The sequence below is a fragment of the Pollachius pollachius genome, assembly GCF_949987615.1.
Source record: "Pollachius pollachius genome assembly, chromosome: 16".
Taxonomy (NCBI): Eukaryota; Metazoa; Chordata; class Actinopteri; order Gadiformes; family Gadidae; genus Pollachius; species Pollachius pollachius.
In genome coordinates, this window is record NC_136949.1 from 15,801,952 (window position 1) to 15,827,400 (window position 25,449).

The 25,449-nt window shown below is 44.0% G+C and overlaps 2 protein-coding genes across 5 annotated transcripts in view; one reads left to right on the top strand and one right to left on the bottom strand.

The window, feature by feature from the left end:
• The window catches only part of cdc42bpb (CDC42 binding protein kinase beta (DMPK-like)), a 35,700-nt gene extending 27,889 nt beyond the window's left edge, over positions 1-7,811 (bottom strand). For both annotated transcript variants that reach the window (XM_079753818.1, XM_079753817.1), the window contains exons 1-4: positions 7,046-7,811; positions 2,462-2,553; positions 696-779; positions 230-325 (exon numbers count right to left, since the gene is read on the bottom strand). In XM_079753818.1, the coding sequence (XP_079609944.1) occupies positions 230-325; positions 696-779; positions 2,462-2,553; positions 7,046-7,220 (447 nt within the window). In that variant the 5' untranslated portion in view covers positions 7,221-7,811. The remainder of the gene's footprint in view (positions 1-229; positions 326-695; positions 780-2,461; positions 2,554-7,045) is intronic.
• Positions 7,812-15,077: 7,266 nt separating this feature from the next.
• tnfaip2a (tumor necrosis factor, alpha-induced protein 2a) lies at positions 15,078-25,365 on the top strand. 3 transcript variants are annotated; one of them, XM_079753810.1, is made up of 12 exons: positions 15,078-15,306; positions 16,228-16,366; positions 16,777-17,653; positions 18,872-18,986; positions 19,527-19,643; positions 19,937-20,031; positions 20,257-20,349; positions 20,917-21,043; positions 21,314-21,439; positions 21,574-21,729; positions 22,355-22,476; positions 24,287-25,365. In XM_079753810.1, the coding sequence occupies exons 2-12, from the start codon at positions 16,243-16,245 to the stop codon at positions 24,447-24,449; spliced, it is 2,115 nt and encodes a 704-aa protein (XP_079609936.1). In that variant the 5' UTR covers positions 15,078-15,306; positions 16,228-16,242; the 3' UTR covers positions 24,450-25,365. The 3 variants fall into 3 exon arrangements, with proteins under 3 accessions (XP_079609936.1, XP_079609935.1, XP_079609934.1); XM_079753809.1 differs by lacking the exon at positions 15,078-15,306 and adding an exon at positions 15,325-15,468; XM_079753808.1 differs by lacking the exon at positions 15,078-15,306 and adding an exon at positions 15,327-15,389.
• Positions 25,366-25,449: the final 84 nt, after the last annotated feature.

Genomic DNA, 25,449 nt, shown 5'->3' on the forward strand with positions numbered 1-25,449 from the left:
TTCCTTAGGCTAAAGAGTTTGAGTACGATTGCTACGTCCCTTAGTCACTCCTTAGACGCTCATTTTTCTAAATACCTGAGATCAAGTGATGTTTGGTTTATGTTTACGAGCAACATCTTTATATTCCTGTACTACTGTAATTGTCGCAGGTTTAAGGAAATTCAAGAATATCCTAGTATTCCAGTGGTTGTATTTACAGTAGTACTAATAGTAGTATCTGTGCACCGACCAGGAAGTTGTCGTCCTGGAATGCGTAGTGAAGCGCCGTGATCCATTGGCTGTCTCCGTTGACCAGAACGTTACGCTCCTCTCTGAAGCAAGCCGTCTGAAAAGACAACACAAAGGCCTCCATCACCACCAGCTGCGTCACCACCACCACTCCAACCACCACCGATAAACATCCAAAATGAAAAAAGCAAACCATTTCAAACACATTTTTATTTGCCAACACAACATTGACAGCAGGTCCACGTTTAATAGCTACAATTCCAGGACACTTGACTCAGCATGGGCGTGTTATAGTGTTGTACCCTGATATGTAAGGGAATTTAAACTTAGGTCTGTTCAACAAAGAAATGTAACCATTGTGACAAAGCGATGGTTTGTGCTATGGGTACAGTTGGTACCTGGCCGAGAGGACTACAAACATGATGTGTGGGCGCCAGCACCAGCTAGCTTGTGCACCTGTGCGTTACCTCGGCTCTCTTCAGCATCTCCCACTTGTTGAGGATCTTCATGGCGTAGACCCTCTCAGTGTCCTTCATCTTCACCACGGCAACCTGGAACACACATACATCATGAAGAAAAACTCAGTCCCCACAAAAAACACTTGGTCAAAACACACAATCTTCTCCATCCCACTGCACACACACACACACACACACACACACCCTTCATTACTACAAAACTCTTCTTCACTAGTACACTCTGCATCGCCATAATGCACTCTTCGTCAACATAATGTAGTCTTCATCAACAGAGCACTACATTCTTCACCCCACAATTCATCCTCACCACAACACTCTTCATCACTAGAACACTTTATCACTATTCTCCATGCGTGTTAGAACATATAAGAGGCAGCTCTCTCTCTCTTTATATCACTTTGGTTCCTCACTGTTTCTGTTTAAACCATCACTGCTAACTTGCAGCATTGTTTGCCATTATATATGGCAGGTCTCTCTCCCCCTCTCTGGTCTCTCTCTCCTTTTATGGACAGAGGAACAGTCATTGAGCCTGACCTGCTTGTCTGACACACACACACACACACGCACACACGCACGCACGCACGCGGAGCAGGGAGAGGTCAAGTGGAATCGTGCTAAAAGGACGGCCAAGAATTGGGTGTATATTGTTAGTTAGCTAAAGACTGGATAAACATGTTAGTTAGCTAAAGTCAGACAACAGAGTTGGGGTTAAACCGAGTATGAGGGGTGTAGGTAAACGATTTACAGGTGAGATCAAAGAGCACCATGGTTTAATTATTGACAGGTGGTTTCATCCTGGTGAATCCTCAACACTCTACACTATCCAAACCCTTACATTACCGTCTCCCAACCTAACCTATCTTAAGTCTACTTGCCTGATTCAAAGGCCTGAGGAAGTTATCCCAAAGACGTTAGTAGAGCTATGTGTTAGCTAGCATTCACCCTAAGGTAGAGCTAAGAATACTAGTCCATAGCCTAATGTAAAACTGACAAAGCTAGCCCATAAGGTTAACCTTAGCCTACTGCCAAGCTAGCTAGACCTGTGCCAAATTAAGAGCTTCGAGCTGCCTAGTTTACAGTACAACCCAGTCTTCTATTATAAAGCAGGAGGTGGGATTATTTTAAGTGTATGTCAGAACCCCTACCAACACAACTCGGTGCTAGCTTCAATAGGCTTACTTTAATTAACAGCCGAATATGATTGGGTTATGTATTTAATGGTGTAATTTACATCATATTTCCTCTCAATTATTAATTCCTCATAACCAGGAGGAACCAACAGCCAGCTCAACAACCAATCATGACCGAACTAGTTTCTCAGAACAGACACAGCTTAATTACAATGGACAAGGCTGGGAAGCCTTGTCCATTGTAAACAGGAAATGCAGGCCAAGCGTTATCTGGCTGCACTTCCTGAATAGTAGACAGGAAGAATAGAGACGGAAGAGGAGAGGGAGAAACGGAGGTTAAGAATACCTTTAATAGTAAACAAAAATGTGTTTTACATACCCTAACCGTTCTAACTAAACCAAAATGTCCAATACCATGTAGTTACCGTCAGCTAGTCAATTCTACACGTTGTACTAGCAACTAGTAAATAATGTGTGGTAACATCGACAAGTACTATGCCAGAGATAGAAAATAGACTAGCTTCTTGGCAACAACATTGATAAGCTCCAGCTCAGGGAGGCTATTGCCTGTGCCAACAGTGACATTCAACCAATCACATTGCTCGGCACGTTACTGGTTCTTACCTCTCCGAAAGCTCCTCGACCAATCACCTTGAGCATCTCAAAGTCGTCACGGTGGAGCCGCATCTCCTTCACGGTGGTGGTGAAGGGTTTCACTGTGGACGACACGGAGAATGAATTCAAACACAAACACAACACTCTTCACTACTGTGGGCCGTTCTGGTCACTGTGTGAAACCATTGATGAAGCTTGCATTATAAAGTTGACACTGAGCTATTTACAGAGCAAGACACTGAATTATACAGCGACTGACTTGGATGTTGTGTTTCAATTGATCTTACAAAAGGGTTCCATAAAATTCAGAATAAAAAATAATCGGAAGAATAGAATACAGATTTATCTGCATTAAGATTTCTGTGCCGACAAGTTACAAGTACGCAATGTTATTTAGTAATAAATTTAATGCAAGCCGGCATCAGTTCAAAATGATTATAGCTTAATGTTGGATAGAATATAGGAAAAAAAGGTTCTTGGAAATCGTAGGCCATTTCAATGAGTTTACTTGATTATGTGGCTTTGGTTTACAGTCATTATAGGTTATTTAATGGTCCAAGTAATGGGACTTTTGTCAAAGCTTTGAAAAATGTACGACAAGTAAATAGTATGACAACCATTTTTGACTGAGCCAAGCAAATGTTAGAAGAAATGTAAGATTGTTGATATTAAAAACTCAAATAAAGATTATACTTGAAAAAATTATTATAATTATAACACAACCATCTTTAATAATGGCATGAGGCTGCCAACACATTGTGCCTGCCTTTCTCTTTCTCGCCTAACCGGTCCGTGGACATTTTATAAAACTAGTGGACCGGTCCGTCGTACAAAACCTAATGGGAACCACTTGACTATGTATCTGCCGTATCAATGTATACATAGCATGAAAGGGGGTAAATAACGCATGTTTTCAGTGTGCTGTGCCCTAACATCAGACAGTCCTATGTGTGACTGGTTTATCAGGGCGAGGTGAACCCTATTTATTGTCCAACCCAGTGTCTGCATGCGTTTCTCGACTTCAGAAGTGCAGGGGTAGGAATGCTCCGATGTACGATGTCAGCCGTGTTTGATCGGGGGATGTGACAGTGAGAAACAGAGTACATCATAGCACAGCCCTAATTTGGAGATTTTGTGATCCGTACAAGTGTGTGCTGGGGAGAATAAAGGCTCTGCTGTAGACACAAGAGTCCTACACTAGAGCCCCGATGATTACGTCACGTTGGGACTCATATATCCCTTTTTAAGCTGCTAATGCTAAATTGCTAACTTTAGCTCCACTCAGACCTCGACTCCTGCCGTGTCTACAAGAGGGCGTGGCCTCGAGGGACACACTAATACAGGCTCTGTGCCCGCCTGGCGTGTCATGTGATCAGTGTATACAGTACATCATGTACTTCCGGCTGTGTCCCCCCCCCACCCCAACACATCTCATCCAGGCGTCAGCTCCGCCACAGCTTTGCATGCACTGGTGAATGCCTGCAGTCATGTCCCAGCCGGTGGCTTGGGTAGACATAGAGCTGTGTCTGCCCTACCCATGAAGGAGAACATGAAAGCCAAATAAGGCTTGGTTAAATAAATAAAATATATAAAGAGGTGAGGGCCACCCCACCCACTGTCAATGATCTACCAACCTCGAATCCAGAAGCAAGAGTTAGAATATAGTCATCTTTCAACAACATGACAGAATTGCTGCTGGTTTGATTAACCAGCATCACCTTATGATAGTCTGTGTATTATTTGTGTTAATGATTAATATATATATATATTTATTTTTTTTTCAAGTCTCTACATATTATGTACACACATACACACCAGACCACGTCTTACATCAAGTCCAACAAGCTGTTTTTGGTGGGTGTTGCACATTTTTGACATGCCCCAACTTGATTGGATATCTGAGTGATGAGTCAAAGAATCATTGGTTGCCATCCAGGTCCTACCTGGGGCAGAATTTACTGGTGTTGTGGTTTCAGCATACAAGTCAGAAATACTTTAGACATTTCTGCAAAAACACATCTGCTTAGCCTTAATACGCTTGCATAATTTGAATTGGTATGTTTCAAAATACATTTTAAGTGGACGTTTCTCATAAGGGCAATGGATTAATTAGATGGTTTGTGTTTTCGAAACTCAATTTCAGACAGTATCCAACCTCCCACTACAGTGTTCCTGTAATGGGGTCATTAATGAGTGCTCCTCCCTTCGCGTTTTGTTCACGGTCTATTAGAGACCTGAGGTCTGATATATTTACCAGCAGTCTATCACTACCCTGGCTGCACTCAATCAAGTTGTTTTTTTAGAAACATAGCGGCGGAGCGCTTAGAATTTGTGGAGTTACTCCCAATTGTTATTCGAAGCTTTGATTGTGCTTAGTTAATCGCTTCGGACAAAATCTTCTCATGAAAGATTATATTTAAAAGCTACATCATAATAATAAAAAAGCCACAATTGGTGGGTGTTTCCTCCAAAGTGTGTGACATAATGTGAGTGCATGTGTTGTCATTCTGGGCGGTCCTAGTGGGAACCCAACCCCCAACCGGGCCAGTGTTAACGCCATGTTCTAGTCGAGCGAGCAGGACAACAACTCTCTTTGGTTGGGTTGAATGAACTCCCACATCTGAAGGTTGTTGTGTGTGTAATCCTCAAACCAGGAAGAATAACTTTTAATAAGTGTTTTAAATAGAGAAACAGTAGTTTATCAGGGTCTATAAGTAGCAACGCTTCCCATATCTAATTTGATTTCGTATGGCAACAATGATGAATCAATCTGACAGACAACACCAAATGTAAACTAACTATTTCACATGGGTTTTCTATCGTGCTCAGCTGCAAAGCTTTAATTGTACAACTGTTACCAAACACTAGGCCTGCGGTCAAACTCGACGTGACTAGATTTCTTATTTTTAGTGCAATAATGGAGGTATGCCATAAAGCTAATTAACAGTACTCCTCAGTCGACCTGCAGGCATGCTTTGAGCAATATGGCTCAACCCTACCTGCTCATTAATGGAATGCAGCTAAAAAATAACACTGCAAGTTACTTTGGCTGTAAATTCATGCTTAATGATTTAACAAAAGCCTTAATGGCAGCTCCGAAGGGGGTGAGTGGAAGTTACCATTAGGTTTACAGTACACAACACATAGGGGACAATGGTAACATTAACATTCAATATTTTGACTACACATCCAGAGTGACTATGTAGCATTAACATAATGCAGAAAACGAGATTCTAAAGGGCACTCCTAGCCATGTAGCTCTCAGCCCCTAGATCCAGCAAAGCCAACGCTGTGTCATACACTGTGGATTAATAATCTCTTTGTGCTAGGCTACTAAGGCAAGCCTATATTCATCTGACCATAGCCTACATAATCTGTGGTGGAGCCACCCAGATGGTTTCAGAGCTGAGCTTGATAACTCCGTCTATAAATGGACTGAGTAAATGGACGGGATTTTTGAACCAGCATCTCCTACCCCCACCCCAGGAATTAGGATAGTGGTGCCGTGACACACACCATCCAGGGGAAACATGTATCTTATGGTTTATAGTTGGAATATGGATGCAACACAATTAGTCAGAAGAGGGTTTAACCAGTCCCTCGCCAACCCAGCAAGCAGTAATGGGCCAGGTGAACAAGGTTACTCTACCTGTGCTAGAGTAGAGTCACCTGTGTCTCACCTGTCCTACTGTAGTTCCACCTGTCCCACTCAGGTTAACTGGTGCTCATTCTTGTCCTTCTGTTGTTAAATGGTGCTCATACATGTCCTTCTGCAGTTAACTGGTGCTCATACGTGTCCTTCTGTAGTTAACTGGTGCTCATTCTTGTCCTTTCGTAGCTTACTGGTGCCCTTACCTGTCCTTCTAATTAACTGGTGCTCATAACTGTCCTACATTAGAGTAACCTTACCTCACCTGTACAACTCTAGTCACAGACCTGGTGGTCTCGCCTGGCCTACCGAGGTCACCTGGTGCTCGTACCTGCTGTAGATACCCAGTGCTCGTACCTGTCCTACAGTAGAGCTACCTGCCCCTACCTGTTTGACTGTTGTAACCAACCTGGTGGTTTCACCTGTCTAACTGCAGAATCACCCAGCCAGTTTAAAATGACCAGCTGGGCTGGGTCAAAAGGTAAATAAGCGTGCAGTCCCTCTCTTTTCTATGTCCATTTGGGTTGCCAGAAAGAGAGATTATGTTCTCTAGACCACCATAGTATTCTACATCGACCATCAGCCAGTAAACATGAGCTGCCAACACTCCCACAGCACATCCTCCCTCCCGAGCTGTGTTGGTCAGGGCAGTGTAGTCATCCGGGAACCGGAAGTAGGACGCCGTGACACAATTAAGATGGCATCGACTTTTATGGCCCACAGCGGCCTGATCCGAATAGCAGATATGTATTACAAGAGGTATAATCTCTAGACTAGTGGACATGGGGTTAATCTGTGTGTTTGCTGCGGCTTCCGTGCGCACAAGCATCTTATGTATCTGGCTGTAGACACAAGGCTTTGGGCACAGGATAACTCCACCATCCCGGGGTTTGGGAGTATTAACGCCATGGCTGCTTATCAGCCATTTAAGGCCAACAACTTACCCCAGTCCAGAAAGTCCGTCACGTGTTTCTCCCTCTTGAGGGGCGAGTTGCAGCACTCGTTGTAGAGGCAGACGAGGACATCCAGGAGGGTCTCCACGCTCAGACACGTCCCGTTGTGCCGAGGTCCGTCCAGGAGCAGCTGCTCCAGCTTCTTCAGGCGCACCTTGGCTGACATTTTCGGGCAATTTTTCACTTGTCTCGGCTGACAACCACTCCCTTCTTCTCGCAGCGAAACCCCTTCCCGACTCAGGGACCGGAGAATGTCAAGAACCCAGCCCCTTTTTTCCCTGAACGCTGCCTCAACTAGTTGTGGAGGTCGGCTCGGGATCCGACTCCCAACTTGCTATAATGGCTAGCAGCACGGCTAGCTGGTGTTCACCTTAAATCATAATCCCAGCGCCTCTGAATCCGCCTAGTAGTCGGGTCCCTGTGTAGCCGCCGTTCGGAGTTATCCAGCCTCGAGGCTTTAGGAATCTAACATTTGCTTTAATCCCGGTAAATCTGTACTTTCCGTTTAGGGAATACGGGATGTCAGGCGAGTCCGCCGTCGAGTCTCTACTGGGCTGCTCGGCGACCGTCCGTTCCTCCTCTGATCAGCTCGGGAGCATTTCCACAACGTGTCGTCACCTCGTGGAATCGGAGGAGTACATCCACACTAAATCTGAACGGTCATGTATTCCTGGAAATGTGGCCCTTTTTGATGGCTTCCACATCGGTTGCCGGTGTTGCTCGGCAAGCAGCGGAATATGGCTGAGGTTCTCCCAAGCGAGCTCCCAATACCGCAAGCGTCTGCAGTAAAGGATGACTTCCGGTCTCATTTCCAAAAGTAAAAGTCCAAAGTATTTACCTAGTTGTCAGGGAAGCAATATAAAATAATGTTAGTTTGCTATCTAAAATCTTGCCATCTATCTACATTTTAAAAAGTTAATGCTCATATATATATATAATTTTTTAGCTCTGAAGATACATGATACTCCTTGTCATATATGGGGTGTACAGCACTTATAACAAGATTCACATTATATACTTTTTGTTTTGATTTATAATATATAACTGATACATAAACCAGATCAGTAAAATGTTATCCAACCTATGTGATTTTATTAAACGTTTGAAACGTTTGGGGAGATATTATTTCATTACTTTATCACCGAAGCGATATTCATTAGGTTAAAGCCTCTCGATTGTTTGCTATCCTTGCTCCACGATGGTGGGACGGGATCCCCACTGACATCAGGAAAACAGAAACCTCACACACATTTTACGTCATATACCGAAAACCCATCTGTTGGGACATGCAATCTTCCATCTTGGCCCAGGAAAAATTAATATATAACTTCGTTATTAACTCCCAGGATTCTTGCATTTCTGGGTTGTACCTTCATAGTTGAATGCGCTTATTGAAATTCACTTTGGATAAACGTCCCAGCTTGATATGTTATAAAAAGCAGCATCCATAATATTAGACAACAATGATATCTACACTTTTTTCAAAGATTCAGTTTGAGACCAAAAACAACAACCTTGAGTAGCCCTCCAAACTAGATTAGAATGAATATTAAATAATGGTTATATCTACAAATGTTTCATTGTTGAAACAAATCTGCTTCCACTGCTTCTACAAAAAAGATAAGGGAGAAAACCTGAACTGAACTTTTACTTTGAAATACCAATCACTGAAGGAATAGTAATTAGCACTAGCTCCAACTAACCTGACACGCCTGTCTCTCCCTGGCTCTGGAATGAGAGGGTTGGCCTGTGAGTAGCTCCCGCCTCCCACACCGGAAACGCCAGGGATATAGGACGTCACGGCGTGATTGACAGGCACTAGGAACAGGGTGGTGTTGACCTCACCACCAGTATAATCAGCGGATCCGTGAAGAAATCTTTTGTCATCCGTCTCCATTGCGGTATAACGAGACACACAACAACGCACCGTCATGTAACACCCTCCCCTCAATTTATTTAAAACCATTAATGTTATTGAAATCATCAAATCAAATTTTATTTAATGATTTAATTTGGCATTTTAATGATGTGTGAACTTCGATTTGTAATCCAACAAATAAAAAGGACTGCAATTATTAGAATATATTTTTTATAATTGTTGTCACAATTTCTCCCTCTCGGAGTAGTTCCTGAGGAGGGTGGAGCCTGTGGGTGAAGCAAGCAGGGTTTGGTTTGGGAGTGGTTGGTTTGATGTGGTGCAGCAGAAATATGAAGAACATGTTCACAAAAGTCAGACATAACAAGAGGTGTGTGTGTGTGTGTGTGTGTGTGTGTGTGTGTGTGTGTGTGTGTGTGTGTGTGTGTTTGTAATATGCTGCCTATTTTGACATTGGCTCCTCCCACAAAAAGGTGGAGGTAGGGAGGTAGAGGAGGTGGTGGAGGACGAGGAGGAGGAGGGGGAGGTGGGTTTGTGTACACATGATCTGCATTGACATGCCCACACTATGTCCGGATTGCAAAGAGTGTGTGGGTATGTGTTGATGTTGGGTGATACGGTAATATATATATTAGGGTGTGGTCTGCAGTATAAGGGATGTATTGTATTAATCCCAGCCAGGAAATCTGAGTAAATAGATAGGGTGAGGTACATTGTGTTCGCCTGTATTAAATATATGTTGATGTCTATAGTGTTAACTGTATTATATTTAGGATGAGGTATGAGGAGAGAGAGAGAGAGAGAGAGAGAGAGAGAGAGAGAGAGAGAGCTGCCATACTAAAAAAAAACAGACAGTTGTCTTACAGTTTGGCTCAAAACCACAGACGAAACATTGCCGCCACCTAGTGGCGAAAGAAATGACATGACGTTTAACCATTTAATAAAATGTTTTTCTTCCTTTGGTGCTTTTCTGAATCATGAATGTATTCCGTAACCCCAAACTGGCAAGGAATCTACATGATGAATGGTTAATGTGTGATTTTTTGTAAGTTTAAAAGTATTGTCCTTTATAAATTTTCACTTAGATCTTTTACTATTTATAAATATGAAATATTACATTTGAAATTATTAGTTATTATACAACTAGAGGAAAGATTCAAGCCTTTGGTTGCGGATTTCCTATAGTTTTGTTGATTCCATCAACCATACTCAATATCAGACCAATGCAGCAGTGGCGGCCACCCTCATACAATGGCTGGACGCCTCCCTCACCTCTGCTGCTGAGGCTTAATTTTCTTCTATCTTATATTTAACATTATATATTATTCATTTAAATCAATAATGTTAATCCTTTCCTAGGGTGTGGATTCCTTGTTGGACAAAATTAACTCATTCATAGCCAGCCAGCCAAAGAAAATGTAACGTTCCCTACAATCAATCATTTAAATGAATTTAAATGAGTCTATGCACATCAGGTAATAACTCACATCAACTGTAAAGGTAAATCATCAAATCAAAGTATAAGTATAGTAAATCAAAGTATATCAATAGGTGATTCCTTACCATAGTTTTACTTACTTACCACCGCTACGAAAAATGTCTGGGGGCGCCACTGCAATGAGGAAGTTAAACACATTAAAGATAGTCACCTATCCTGAAAGACTTTGTCTGTAAGGTCATGAGGCACACAAGGTTCATTATATTATAGCTTCTAAACAACCTAAATATCAAAAAAATATATATTCAAATTCAAAAGGAGGCTTGATCCATAAAAATTGCGATTAAAAATTCATATATTGTTTATTTTAGTCATTAAAGCTTAAAACTGGTTTCCAGAAATGGGAGGTAATTGTTTGATAAAGTTAAATGAGTAGGAGTAAAGGTTGTTCTATACGAAAAGAAAACGAAATTTGCCTCTCTCCCACATTTGTGGTAGAGAGATTAAATGTGAGAGAGGGCTCTCACATGTTTAATCTCAGAGTCATCCAAGATATAGATGCAGATACGGACTGCACCAGACCGTGTGCGAATGCTCCACCACCTCCATCGTATCACAACGCCCAGCCCGCCAGGCGATCAATCAACCTCTACTCAGACTTGGAAAGGCGGGGAAACAAGCTAACTGATGGCCTTATCGTGTCCTTCCCCCGGATGTAGCGGGTCGGAACCCATTTATTAACAATAATGTTAATCTTTTCCTAGGGTGTGGATTCCTTGTTGGACAAAATTAACTCATTCATAGCCAGCCAGCCAAAGAAAATGTAACGTTCCCTACAATCAATCATTTAAATGGATTTAAATGAGTCTATGCACATCAGGTAATAACTCACATCAACTGTAAAAGTAAATCATCAAATCAAAGTATAAGTATAGTAAATCAAAGTATATCAATAGGTGATTCCTTACCATAGTTTTACTTACTTACCACCGCTATGAAAAATGTCTGGGGGCGCCATTGCAATGAGGAAGTTAAACACATTAAAGATAGTCACCTATCCTGAAAGACTTTGTCTGTAAGGTCATGAGGCACACAAGGCAAAGTTCAATATGGTCCTGGCCTCGACCGGAGCTGTGTGTATGATTAGAGACTCAGAATGCTTCACATATGTTCACTCAGCTAACCTATACCCTAATATCCATATAGAAAACAACAAGGGCATGAATGACCTTGAATGACTTCCTGGGATATCCAAAGTGTGTTAGGGAATTAGTTCTCTGGCTAGGGTACACCTTTGTATGGAAAGTGTATGTTTTTGTAGAAGTCTCATCTGTCCTCGACAAAAGATCACATATGGAAATTACCACGACAACATGCACAACACTACAGGGAATATGTGAACACTGCAGGGAATATAGGTACCATCCTCAAATCCAAAAACCAACTCCATAGTTCCAGAGTGGGTGTTCAGCTCAGGGTGAGTGAACAATCCTCTCTGACTGTAGAGGTGGTTCAGTGTGTCGTACATGATTCAAGACTGCAGCTGCCATGCTTCTACAACACCACTACCTCCCTTACTGATATTTCTAGATAAACAAATATTTTTTTATTTAAAACATAAAATATTTTAGACATGGCAAAGACCTTCCGGTGGTTGTGCTTTCCCTGTTCCGAAACAACCTTCATGTAGATTTCTTTAAATGTATTCTTTATCTTTACTTTATCCTCGGTCATTTAGTATCCAAGGACACTAAATTACCTTGGACACTAACTTTATCCTTGGTCATTTAGTGTCCAAGGATAAAGTTATTTTATCCTTTCAAGCAGTAAAAGGAAATCCAACTTAAGGAACGTTATGTCCATTTGAGGCACAAAACATAGGATAAAGTAGCTTTATCTATCCTTTATGTCTCATTGGTGAGTTAAGATTGAGTTGTATTGTGGCCTCAAATGGAGATAACGTTTCTTCATAAAGTTATATTTTCCTTGTACTGCTGTTGGGGCAGAATAGCGGGTTTCCGTTAGATTCCAAGTGAAGGTAAGACTAGGTAGTACTTGCTACCATATATATGATTTGATTTATTATTGATTCATTATTCCACAGAAGGCAACTAATAGCTCTATTTCAACACATATTTTAAATATTACATATCTCATATCTCAGATGTCAGAGGTCATGAGGGAGTCATGCCAGTAGAGAACTGTCAACGCCTATGACCTGAACCGATGACTTTATTGGCTTACTGGACGTGTTCTGCTTCCCAGGGACGTCTGAACCACACAATACTCTTTGCTTCTGGTTCTCAGGCTGGTGCCCTTCCTCTGAGAATGTTAAACAGACCCTCTGTCTACACTTATTGTTCTGAACGGGGTCGGCCCATGCAGCCCAAACCTTAAACACAATGCTGAATGTTCCCTGATATCTGCAGCTGCATGCGGAACGTAATAACAATCCTATTGCATATTGATCGTGCATTAATTATTATGCATTATCATGCATTATCGCTCACCATTTGTTTATTTGTAACAGTAAAGTCGAGTTCAGCCTATATGTAGGCAGGACCATGGGATTGTGACAACCCTTATTGTTGGAGCATCAGTAACTCAGTGCTAACATTACATTGCACTTATTTCTAATAAACGTACCATTTAGAACAAATAATACTTGTGTGTGTGCCTGTTTGTCCGTGGATGCCTGTGTGCGTTTTGTGAGTGTGTGTGGACTAATAATACGTGTCATATCACTGTCAAATGTGTTTCATATGGTAGGCCCTGATGAGCCCAGAACTGACCACGTACACACGTTGACTCCTTGGCACCACCGTTATATGTTACTGCGGCAGCATAGGAGTGATTTTGAATCTGGGGGTGACACATCAAATCTAGGGGGGTTTGGGGGCATGCTCTCCTGAATTTTTTATTTATATTTTGTGGTAACCCGGCACGGTGAGCGAACCACCTCCTCCCAAACAGGACACAATTTTGTGGGGAAAAGCCAAAAAGGCATGTTTTACTCCCAACATAACACAAAGTCTCTGAAAACACAAAAGAACGAAAAACCTGGGAGGAATCGACGGTCCTATCCCCCGTGGGTGGAATCCCGTCACCCACGAGGACCGGTCTCTCCGTACAGGAGCCCCATGGCTAAGAGAGCCCTGAAGGAGTGGAGAAGCAGGCTATTTAAGCCCTGCTTCTCCCCCTGTTCCTCAGGTGCTCTGCATCTCCTTATTTGGCCCGGGCCGGGTCACAATTTATGTATTGATTTATTTTAAATAAATCACTTTAATGCTTATTTTTGGGACTTTTGGGAACTATATGTACTAATTAGTGGGGTTCTGAGAGGGTCTGTGCAGTGATAGAAGATGGAAGATACTCAGACTGGGGAGGGAATATTATAAAGAGGGGTGTACAGATAGAGAGACGGGCTATAATATATAATAAAATACATAAAATTGTGTTTTAATACACTTTGCCTGACGTGTGTGCGTTGTTACGGCCACTTTGTATGCTTGACACATTTTACGTAATTTGAAATTTAGCGATCGCCTTCTACCAGTACCAGAATCCTGCTGTTACTAAAGACTGTTCTAGAACTTTGGCAAGGGGACTTGAATACAAATACAACCTTTTCCTCCTTTCTCCTTTCTCTGCCTATGACCTGCTGGTCAGATGTCCGATCCTCTTAAAATATTCAAGGATGCTCATCTCTGTGTGAACATTATTAATTAATCCTTATCCTCATCCTCATCCTCATCCTTCCGCTAATCTGGGGTCGGGTCGCCGGGGCACATGAGCTCTACCCAGTTTGTGAGGGATCGCGCAATTCTCGGTGTGGCAGCACTGCTCGCTGCCTCAGCCGGACTCAGCTCGCGTATTTCCCCTCAGGAAAAAGGCAAATTCAGCGATTTTGATAATAACAATGTACAAAATGTGTACAGGACTTTTTGTTAATTTCATGTTTGCCATGTTTACCCCATAGTAAAAATCATTAAAAATCTAGCTGAAAAACGTATGTTAACCATGTTTTAGAGGCTGTTAACATTAATTCGGGTCAAATTAACCCCTAACATTATAGGAGGGTTAATGATGATTTGCCTGCAAATCAGGTTTGGGTGTGTAGCCAGTGATGCTAGCCAGTATCAGTACCCCGCAATCAGGAAATTGGCATCACTTATTCTGACAATGTTTGGCTCAACCTATACTTGTGAGTCTACCTTTTCTCATATGAAAGCCATCGAAACATGGGCACGCGAAATGACAAACATCATGTGACTTAAACTCAATCTATTTCGTTTGTTTATGGGCTACATAAATAGCATAGCCTACAGTAGGCCTACCGAAATTAAATAAGCTTACAATAAAGGAATTCGTGGAAAGCCGACTTGGCGAGAAGATTCAAGACGGCTCCCCCCCCCCCCCCCCCCCCCCCAAACTGTCGATTTAGTCCCTTTTGGGGGAGGGTCCAAATCCCATTGGAGGGGTTCAGACCCCCCCCCCCCCCCCCCACCCCACCCCACCCCCCCCCCATTCGAACCCTCCTACGCGCTTGTGTTATGTTACTATGTGAATGGGTTGAATAGCACTTTGTTATTTCTACAGATGTAATCCGATCAAATACTGTGTTCCCTCACAGACCGGTGTGACGTCAGACCGGGACGACCGGAGCTCCGCTTACAGCTGGTGCTCATTGTTTAGGAGATGTAGCGTTACGTTAATGTAGGCTATCTGTCAATCTCACTCTATCATATAGCATACAAATGCAAAAAAAATACTTGAGTGAAGGGTGAAGGGGGAACACTACTTGGTCGATTGCCAGGGAGCACGTGCCGCGGTTGATGAGCAGGCAGGCTGGTTGTGGCGCTCCTCCCTGTAACGTTACACGGGGACGGCAGCTCGTCACCCCAAGACCTGGAAATAACCGGCAGACCGAATGCGAAAGTAAGTAAAAGAGAGAACCTTGTAGGATGTCGCCTTTAGATTGGTCAACTGTGCGCTTCATTATAGGCATGGGTTGTCTTCAGGTACGCATTCAATGAAAACATCAAAAAGATAGAGATATTGGTGTCTCGATCTCCTGTTTATATATCGGAGGACTTACAGGTAGGTGCTTGCTTGCTTGTTTTATGAATTGGTGGTTCACTTAAATGAGTCATTTTTGGGGTACATCTTCATCGTTTAGTTTCATATACCTTCACACCCTTTTGACAAAAGCGTGTGCCTTATACATGTTATGTAATGGGATAGATCATGGTCCCATAGGCCCATAGGATGGATCGTGTGGTCCCCACCCTTAATTCAAATTAAATACGCACCTGAGTCAAATTCGTTGAAAACCTATGCAAAAATAAAACAGAAGCTTGAATTTAGCCCATTTTGTATAAAATACAAATAAGCTACAAATGACTGGATAGGCCTATATGTAGGGTAAACAGTAAGCGCACTTATCTTTTATGACCTGATATTTTGTATGGACAGATTATATCCTTAGGCCTAAACTAACTAGCCTAATGGTCTGGCTAAAGGATTAATAATCCAGTGGGGATCTCATGTTTCCCTATGTCAGCATGATCAAAATAAAAACGAATCAACTCAAGTGTGTATCTTATATAAATGAGCAATTAAGATAAATGAATAGCACTATTAGACATTATTTAAAGGGTGATATAACTGCGACATCAGCAGTTAAATATTTGCTTTGTAAATTCAGGCTTTTGTATCGGCCTGAAGAGCTGTCTGCTATACTTGCTTTGGTCATCAATTATAACCATCCGCTCGTAAGAAGATACCCAAATGAAGAAGTGGAAAATGACTGAGTAAAAGTAGTTAAATAGTTCTACTTTCTTCACTGGTTTTCACTAGACATCTGCGGTGAGGATGGACAAGCCTAAAGCCCCCCACAAGAAATACCGCATCAAACTGAAGCTCCCGCAGTTAGCGCAGTTGGCGCGTCCGAAATTCAAACCAAAACGCAGCACAGAGCAGGGCGACTCTCTACCAGGTAAGATAAACTAATAAATGATCACTTTCATCATTTTCAAAGGCCTATGACTCCAAACAATCATGCCCCTTTAAGTTTGCTACTTATCCCATGATAGGCTACAACCCAACCATAACCACCCTCAGCGCCAATTTTAGAAAGGCAATTCTCATTTCAGTGACACGAGATACAATTTCCTGAGGCTGATAGTCTCAGTTAGGATCAATTATTTTTTCATTATCTCTAACTAAACATTTTATCAATGGTACAATTATCAACAATACAAATAATAATAATAATAATCATATTAATATAAACCAAAATAATGCTACAAATAAATAGCTCTGCATTAAATGTCGGTTAATCCAAACTCTAAATCATCACACCTAACGGTGGTTCTGTATGTGTGTGGATCTTTCTTGGTGCTGAAGGCGCTGACCTGTTAGTAAGCGCTTCAGAGACGCCTTTGAGCTTCGGGGAGCTGTTGGATCAGAATTCCCTTGCGGAGGCGAGCCGATTGCTGATCAACCGCGAGGACCAGCTCCTCAGTCGGGTGTCGGAAGAACCAGACCCCGGGTCCCTGCAGCAGGCCCCAGGCTCTCATGGAGGGGCTGATGGTGGTGGTGGTGGGGAGGAAGAGAACGGGGAAGACGATGAAGATGTTCTACAGCAGGACCTTGAGGCTCTGATGTTTCGTGTGTGGATGGTCGTCCACAGCACCTTCACCCCCCCTAGCTCCAACTCCTCCTCCTCCATCTCCTCCTCCTCCTCCTCCTCCTCCTCCTCCTCCTCCTCCCAGGATGACCTGCGCCTCCTGCAGAGTGCAGTGAGCGTCATCCTCCAACAGGAGGCACAAGACAAATGCTGGGAGGTGAAACAGAAGAAAGAGGAGCGTGGCGGCGGTAGCAATGTGGGAGTAGGCGGCGGTGGAGGAGGAGGAGGAGGAGGTGGGGTGAATCTTCCTGTCTGGCGCCCGGTGGAGTGCCTTAAAACTCACAGGGAGCTGCTGGCCGCCATGGTGGAGTCTAGGCTGAACAGCGCTGCGCCGCCGGACGGCGTCGAGGCCACCACCCTTTCCAGCGTGGCCAAGAAGGAGCTGTGTAGCCTGGGGAAGAGGCTGCAGGAGGACCTGCTGGTGGTTGTCCGGAAAGGGTCCCTCTGCTACCCGGAGGAGCTGGGCATCCCCGAGCTCTACGCCAGCCTGTACCACCGCGGCTTCGCCAGCCGGCTGACCGCGCTGGCCCGCGCCCCGTTGGGGCTGGACGACTGCAGCTACCTGCTCTTCTGGGTCAATGACCACTACCCCAAGTGAGTCCCGCGGGCTGGGGTCCAGTCCCGGCCCTAAAGTCCCCGCTATGCTTGAGCTGTGCTGTGCTGTGTGAATAGTAACTTGAGCTATGCCGATAGATGGTCCTAACGTTTCCCCACAGTGGGGGAGGGGAGTTATAGTGAGCCAGAACGGAATGATGCATAGAGAATGGGTGTGTTTAGGCGCATTTTATTCTTGACAAACTTTCTAGTTTAGTCACTTTTTACTTATGCAGCAGAAAGGTGACATGTGCAGACCTGTGGAGACCTCTAAAACGCCCCATGTTAGTTCATTGATATGCACACGTTAGTTTCCTTACGACTCAATAAATTGTCTCTGAGTGAGGTGATGAAACGTAAGGTCCAGTTTAGAACTATCTTAAAAAATCAAGCCATTCCTCTCTTTCTATTCTCATGAGGAAGTTGTTTATGCTTTTGTGCTCTGCCATCTTGATGGCTGCTGCGCCTTGTTTACCGGAAACATACAATTTTCCCTTTCTGGCCTGCAGTTTAGTCAGCTGCACTGCGGTGAAGGGCCCTTCAAACAGAAAGCAAATTTCTCATTGGTTGGCCTCTACATTGGCTTGCAGTACAACATTCCTTACATTGCTGATCTCTTATAGCCTCTCCCCAGCTCTCGACCCCTCTGTTTGTTGATATTACTGTCTGTTCCCCCACTCCAGCTCTAGTTCCTTTATTTTGCTGATCTAATACTGCTGTCTATAACAGGGTTGAGATCCTCAGTTTTTGTTTGTTTGCTGCTATCTAGACTGTCAATTTGTACTTTGATCAATGCTGGTTGGATCAAAGTTTACTGTCTGACACAAACACAAACTGAATAAGTCAACTTTATTCCTCGTTGTCCGTCCTGAAGTGCGTTGAACAGTTAGCCGTCTGGGAGAGCAGTGTGTGAACACCGGACATGCCTTTTGTTATGCATTTGGTCAACCAGCTGTTTCATGTTTAAAATGGATATGAAGGGAATCTCTTATCTTTTGGTTCATGTGCAGAATGAATACACTGATGTTTTTATGTTTAAGGTGTTGTCATGACAACAAAGTATATTGATACATTTTCTCAGTGTCATTACTGCATTACACTCTGGGAATACAACAGATCACTTAACTGACAGCTGATGAATGGAATGATTGCCATAACCACAAGATGGTTGTGCTAGTGTGCGTGTGAACCCCGTCGTGCTCCTTCTACTTGGTCCAGGGCGATCTTGAAGCACGAGGAGCTGCAGTCTGCCTTCACCCACGCTGAACTGGGAGCTCTGGTCCCTCAGAAGGAGCTGAACCAGTTGGAGGAACAGTACCTCACCCATAAAAAGGTGAACACTCTAGTATAGAAGCAAGGGTATTGTAACGGTCAATTTGGGAAGTTCTCTTTAGCGTGGGTGGTTTTTAACGATCAATATGAGAAGTTCCCTTTGGAAACTTGCACAATGCCATGTGACTGCCACAGGCTTTATAAACACCTTTTTTTTAAAAATAATAATAACAGTATTTTCTTGTTTAATTAATTTACTTTCCCACAAAATAGTAATTACAGTAGGTGCTGGGTACTGGGTTCAATTCCCAGTGTCTACCTGTAGGCATCCTTGAGCAAGAAGCCTTACCTGCTCCTTAATTACCTTTATCCGAATCAACTGTAAGTTGGGTTGTGTTTAGTGTGGATGAATCCATCTGCTTAATAACCTGACTGAGCAGCAGAGCTAGCTACACGACTCACATTGATTAGAGTCAACATTAGCTTAGCCTACTTACATGCTAAGCAAATGTTGTTGCTGCAATGGCACTCCCACATTTCCAGGCGTCCCCCTCTGCAGCCTGCTAGCATGCTAAGCTAACAGTAAGTGTGTGGCTCCCAGGTTCAGGTGGGGGCATGGCTTGGTTCTGCCCTGGCCAGTGAGCAGAAGAGCTGGCAGAGAGGACCTGAGAAGATGGACCTCTACTGGTTCAGCCCTCTAGCTGTGGACACGCTACAGGTACCACCGAATACTAGGGAGCTGTGTGTGTGTGTGTGTGTGTGTGTGTGTGTGTGTGTGTGTGTGTGTGTGTGTGTGTGTGTGTTCAAAAATTCAAAACAGCTTGAGCATGGAATGGCATGGAAAAAATGTAGGATGCAGAAGCAATCCCTCTTTCCCCCTCTTTATCTGTCCATCTTTCTCTAGTAGCATGTGTTGAATGTCTCTCTCTCTCTCTCTCTCTCTCTCTCTCTCTCTCTCTCTCTCTCTCTCTCTCTCTCTCTCTCTCTCTCTCTCTATCTTTCTCTCTCTAGATAGTGGAGAGTGTTGTGTGTGAGGCTCGGTTGGTTCTCAGTGACCCGGGTAAAGCCCAGCGAATCACAGCCCAGCTGCAGCCCTTCTTCACCAGGTATCGTACCTGTGCTACATGATGTACTACACTATATCCACCGTATACTTGACTATACTATACCTATACTATATACTACACTATACCAGCTGCCGGTACGCGCCACAATGTACACATAGCGGAGTGACACGCACACAGCTTAATTACATGTTTGTAAATCGTTTTGCTACGAACTCGACCAATCACAATGCATGGTCGGATCTAACTCTTCTACTTTGTATTCAGCTACAGGAAGGCTTTAGAGGACTTCACCAGGCGTAACCATGACAACGGCCCTGCAGTTGTGAAGGCCAACCTGGGCTGTATCCAACAGTTCAGGTCCAAGAACTCCCTACTCCCAGCTCCTCATTCTTACCTTCAGCTCAGTTACAACTCCTCATTACTCCCTGCTCCTCCTCCCTCCTCCCTGCTCCTCCTCCCCATTACTCCTCCTCCCTATACCTCATCCTTACTCCTCAAGTTCAGGTACAACTCCTAGCTGCTCCACCTACTTCTTTTACCTACACTTCCTCCTGTCTCCTCCCTGCTCTTCCACCTCCTTCTCCCTCCTCCTCCTCCTCCTCCATACTCCTTCAGGTCATGTACAACTGACCTGAAGGAGTATGTACAAGGTACAACTGCTCTCTCCTCCTCCTCTTTATCCCCACACTCCCAAATTCTCCCCCCTCCTCATCCTACCTCTTCTTAACTCCTCTTCTTAACTATCTTCCTCTCCTCATTGTCACATCTTCACCTGCTCCATCCCTTACTCTTTCTCATCTTTACATCTTTACTCCTCGTTACTCCTCCCCCCTCCCCCCCCCCCCCCCCCCCCCCCCCTGCTCCTCTTAATCCTCCTCTACCAGGCTGGAAGGAAGTTGTGACGCGATGTTTGTCACTTGATAGGAGCTTCCTGGAGAAGGAGGACAACGCTCTGTCAGGTGACCAGGGGGCAGGGCTGCAGAGCAGCGTGAGGGCCCTGGAGGACTGGGGGTACAGCGTCCTCACCGGCCCCATACACCTGGAGACAAAGGTTACACACCTATCCAGCTCTCTTTCCCTTCACCTGGCCCCTACACCTAGAGATAAGGAGTACACACCTATCTACCTCTCTTAACCTTCACATGACCAATACACCTAGAGATAAGAATTACCCACCCACCTTCCTCTCTCTCTCTTCACCTGGCCCAGGTTACTCGTCTATCTATCTATTCAGCGGTCTGACTTCCTGTCCAACCGACTAACCTTCTGTCTGACCAACCGTCCGTCTGACTAAGATTCTGTCTGACTCTCTGTCTCTCAGCCCCAGTACAGACTCCTATGGTCCGGTTCCTGGCTGGCCAGTGCGGGTTGTGTTCTGGACGGACTGCTGGAAGCTCTGGACAGACAGCTGCGCCTCCACACTGACATGAAGCCGGCCTGCCTGGTGGTAAGACAGGCATCCGCCCGTCTCTCTTGTCTGTCTGTCTTTCTCTCAGAGGGTTTGACTTCCTGTTTACCTGGCTCCCTGTCTGGGAATAATCTATGTCTAAGGTGTGTTTGGGTGCGTCTCCTCGTTTGTAGGTCTTCCTCGGAAAGCTCCACGAGGAGGTGCTGGTGGAGTACGTGAAGAGGCTGATGAAGGGGAAGGTGATGATGAGGAGCAGGGAGGAGCAGGAGGAGGCGGCGAAGTTGCTCTGTGACCATGGCGACAAGATACATGACTTCTTCACCGAGGAGGTGAGACACGCACGCCCACACACACACACAGGCATGCACACACAGCCATAAGTACTTATGATCGGCTTACTCCTGCACTCGTAGTCATAGTAATACTACGACTAGGACTGCAGTATGGCGTTTTTTCTAAGCACTTTTGGCCGGGCCAAACCATACCTCACCCATTTGAGTTTTTTGGACATTGGACAATATTTCAATATCGAAGAGCACTAATCACATCGATATTCAATGCGTTATTTTGCTAATATGAAGGACATTGTCGCGGAAATACGTGTGAACATCGTTGTTGAATGTGTAAACAGTAATAATCTCAAATCAATTGGCTCTCTGAGCCTTTGAGACTATGAAGCAAAAAGGTGAATTGAACGTAAAACTGAATTCAACATGGCTGATGGCGGATGTGTGTCTCCGTCCGTCTGAAACAACCCAAACATAAAGCGTGAGTATTGTTTCATCAACTCAAGACACACCTTCAAGCAGGAAGCTTGTGGTAATGGAAATGCAAATCCCAGCCGCGCTGGGCTGCCACGCCGGGTTGAACAGTGCCGAGTTGGGCCAGTATAGTATAGTGGAACAACACCAGTATAGTGCTACATGAATGCTACAGTAGTGCTGTGTGTCTTAGGGCTCCCCCAGGGCGGAGCTCCTCCCACTCCTCTCCAGAATTGCAGAGGTGGTCCGCCTCCAGGAAAGAGAGAGTCTGCAGCTGGAGGTGGCTACCATGGCGATGCATTACCCTGACCTCAGGTAACCTCTAACCTCTGAACCTGGGAACTCTCTGCCCTTAGCTCAGATAACCTCTGACCTCAAGTAACGCCTGACCTATACACTGACACCAATCCCCAACCCTCACACCTAATGCCTCTATGGTAAAAACGATGGCCCCTATTTTAATGGTCTGAAACGCAAGTGAGAAGCACCAAGAGCAAGTAGCTTTGTGTGCGGTTCTATGGCGATGTCGCTATTTTACCGGCGCAAAAATGCCTCTTGCACCCGGCGCAAATCTAAAAAGGGTTGGTCTGAAGTAGCCTAATTACCTGTAGGTGTGGTTTGGGCGTAACGTGCAATAAACCAATGAGAGTGCCAGCTCCCATCCCCTTTAAGAGCCATGAATTTCAAACTTCAAATGGCTCAGTTTATGGCCAAATAATTTGGCCTAATTCACACATGGGATAAGGTTTTCTTCCACAACTTCAGAATTACTGAGTCCTCAAATAAATTTCGGCAAAGAAAACTTAAAAGAAAACTTTTTTCACACATATGATATGCGGTAACTGTGGTTCTATTTAATGATATACGCAATACATTATAAACATTGTTTCTTATCAGTATTGTATGCATTATCGTTATCGACTTGTGTTCCTAATATGCATGTGTCCTCCCGTTAATATACATTGCCATGGACTGTATTATGCGTTAAGTGTTTAGTTTGCGTGTGTTTAAACAGGTGGACGCACACACGCGCGCCCGCATTCATTAATTCTTTTACACATACACACACGCGCGCCCGCATTCATTCATTCTTTTTAACACTCACTCGCGGTAAAACAATCTTTTTCGTTTTCTCACGATCAAATCCTCATCAATCCTAAAAGTTATGGCCATGTACACGATGTCTGTGTCAAGAAAATATGTGTTTGCTGTACGGTGTTTGCAGATGCATTGATTTAAAAGTACAACTTATTACCGCTGTATCAGCTGTTCTTTCTCAAATAATTTACCAAGAATGTGCTGCTAGGTAGATGAGAGAAGCAAAGTGTATGCGCGAGGTGCACAAGCAACATTATGCATGCGCCCTTAAAATAGCATCGGAACAACGCCCAATGACTTAAAAACTATTTCCTGGTTTGTGGCGCAAGTGGTTTCTGAAACTGCAAAATAGCACCAGGGAACGTTTGCGCCAGAACACGCCTCCTCCTTTCGCCGAACCGCCCCTTGGGGCGCAAGATCATTCCCTAGTTTACCGACGCGTGGCGCAGGAGGGAAAAGGACGCTCTGCGCCAGTTGCAAACTAGCAACGACACATGCGCCGGATAACGACATAAATTGCGCTGGATGCAAGATAGGGCCCTCTATGTGAACTTCAGCCTACTAACTGTGTCTGGTACATGCTTTGACATGCTCGACTGCTCTTTAGAAATAGAGCAGATGCATACATAACTCATTAGTAGGTGGTTGGCAACTGAGACGTTTCCGTTTCCCACATTCTTTGGGGGACTTGCATGACCAAATTGACTCTTGTTGTTATGGTAACAAGGTGAGTTGAAAAGGGGAGTGAGGTGTGATAGAGAGACAAAAACAGATGAATAGAGAGCGAGAGAGAGAGAAAGAGAACGCGAGAGAGCGTGAGAGAAAGAGAGCGAGAGATACAAGGTGTGTCTCTTAGCTCAAGTTTCGGCACATTATTCCGAGGCAAGAATATGAGGAAATACATGCAGCTGCCATGCAGCGGATGTTAATCCACCCCGGTTTTATCGCTGTAATTATTACTATTTAACTTCTTAAATGTAATAGCTAGTATGTCTAAAGATCTATCGTTACATTCTTCTCTCTGCAGCAGCAGTCACGTTGCTGCTCTGATGTCACTCAAGTTCAACCTTCTGGCTGCCGACGCCCGCATTATCAAAAAGAGCATGCAGGACATCCGTCCCCAGAACCCCTCAACCAATCACATCTTATTCTTCTCCAGAGTGCCTGTAAAGTGGATCAACAGGATCTAACCATGACAACCAACAAAGCAAACCCTAACATTCTGCACTTAAACAACTTCTACACTGTGTATCTTTAAGTGTTTGTGTAAGTGTTTCTTTCCTCTGTTGGGGTTGACCACTAATAAATAGGAAGTGTGTGAATGCGCTACACGATCATCACTCACTTAGGTGGGCTGACAGCCCTTTTGAGGAAGTGCTACGGCATTTTAAACATTGCACGTTGTGCATGTAGCTGTATTCGGTGTTCACTATTTACTCCCTGGTCAGCTAGCATGTTCTAACTGTCCTTCACTGCAAAAATCACACGTCAAAGATTGTTAGACTAACATTTTTCATTAGTATTTGGAGCACAATATACAGTTCAAGTGGGAACACCGTGACTATAGTATTGGCAGCCATGATCATTTCGGTTCATCTGGATTTCGTTATTCATACCCAAACACTAGCAGTAATCAGTAACGTCACAACTGTCAACATTATTTTACACTCACCACAGTCCCCCCCGCTTTAAAGGGCAAGTCTGCATTAGAGGTACAGTATTTATATCACAGGATCACAGCCTTAGGCCATGAAGTCAAAGTGGTATTTCCTCCCTGAATTATGGCTGTGATATGTAGGTCATTGCAGACTTTGATATGTAGCGAGTTATATTATCTTTAAATGATGTGTTATTTAGAACAGCTGCATTTTAAAGTATGTGATTGTGATGACTGTAATGTGTTTTGTTGTGGCGTATGGGTGGGTAATGGATGGACTATTCAAGCCTGGCTTATGTCAGGGTTGGTCAAAGAGGTAGGATAAGGCTAGAGGACAGTGTTTTGGGTAGCTATGCCCAGTGTTACAGGCTTGTATCAAAGTCATGTTTGTATTGCTATTATGTTGGTCTTCATGTACAATGTATGGGAGATATGCTAAAGCTTTTAAAATAAACCATAAATTGCAACTTCATGGCCTGCTCAACCTTGACTGCCTGACTACGGAACCCTACGACAACTTTATATTTATACAT

Bases quoted from the DNA above. Each gene is read 5' to 3' on its own strand.
- tnfaip2a (XM_079753808.1), top strand. From the start codon at position 15,333: ATGTCGCCTTTAGATTGGTCAACTGTGCGCTTCATTATAGGCATGGGT. The intron at 16,367-16,776 runs GTAAGATAAACT...TTGGTGCTGAAG, and splicing joins GCAGGGCGACTCTCTACCAG to GCGCTGACCTGTTAGTAAGC. The intron at 18,987-19,526 runs GTGAACACTCTA...TGTGGCTCCCAG, and splicing joins AGTACCTCACCCATAAAAAG to GTTCAGGTGGGGGCATGGCT.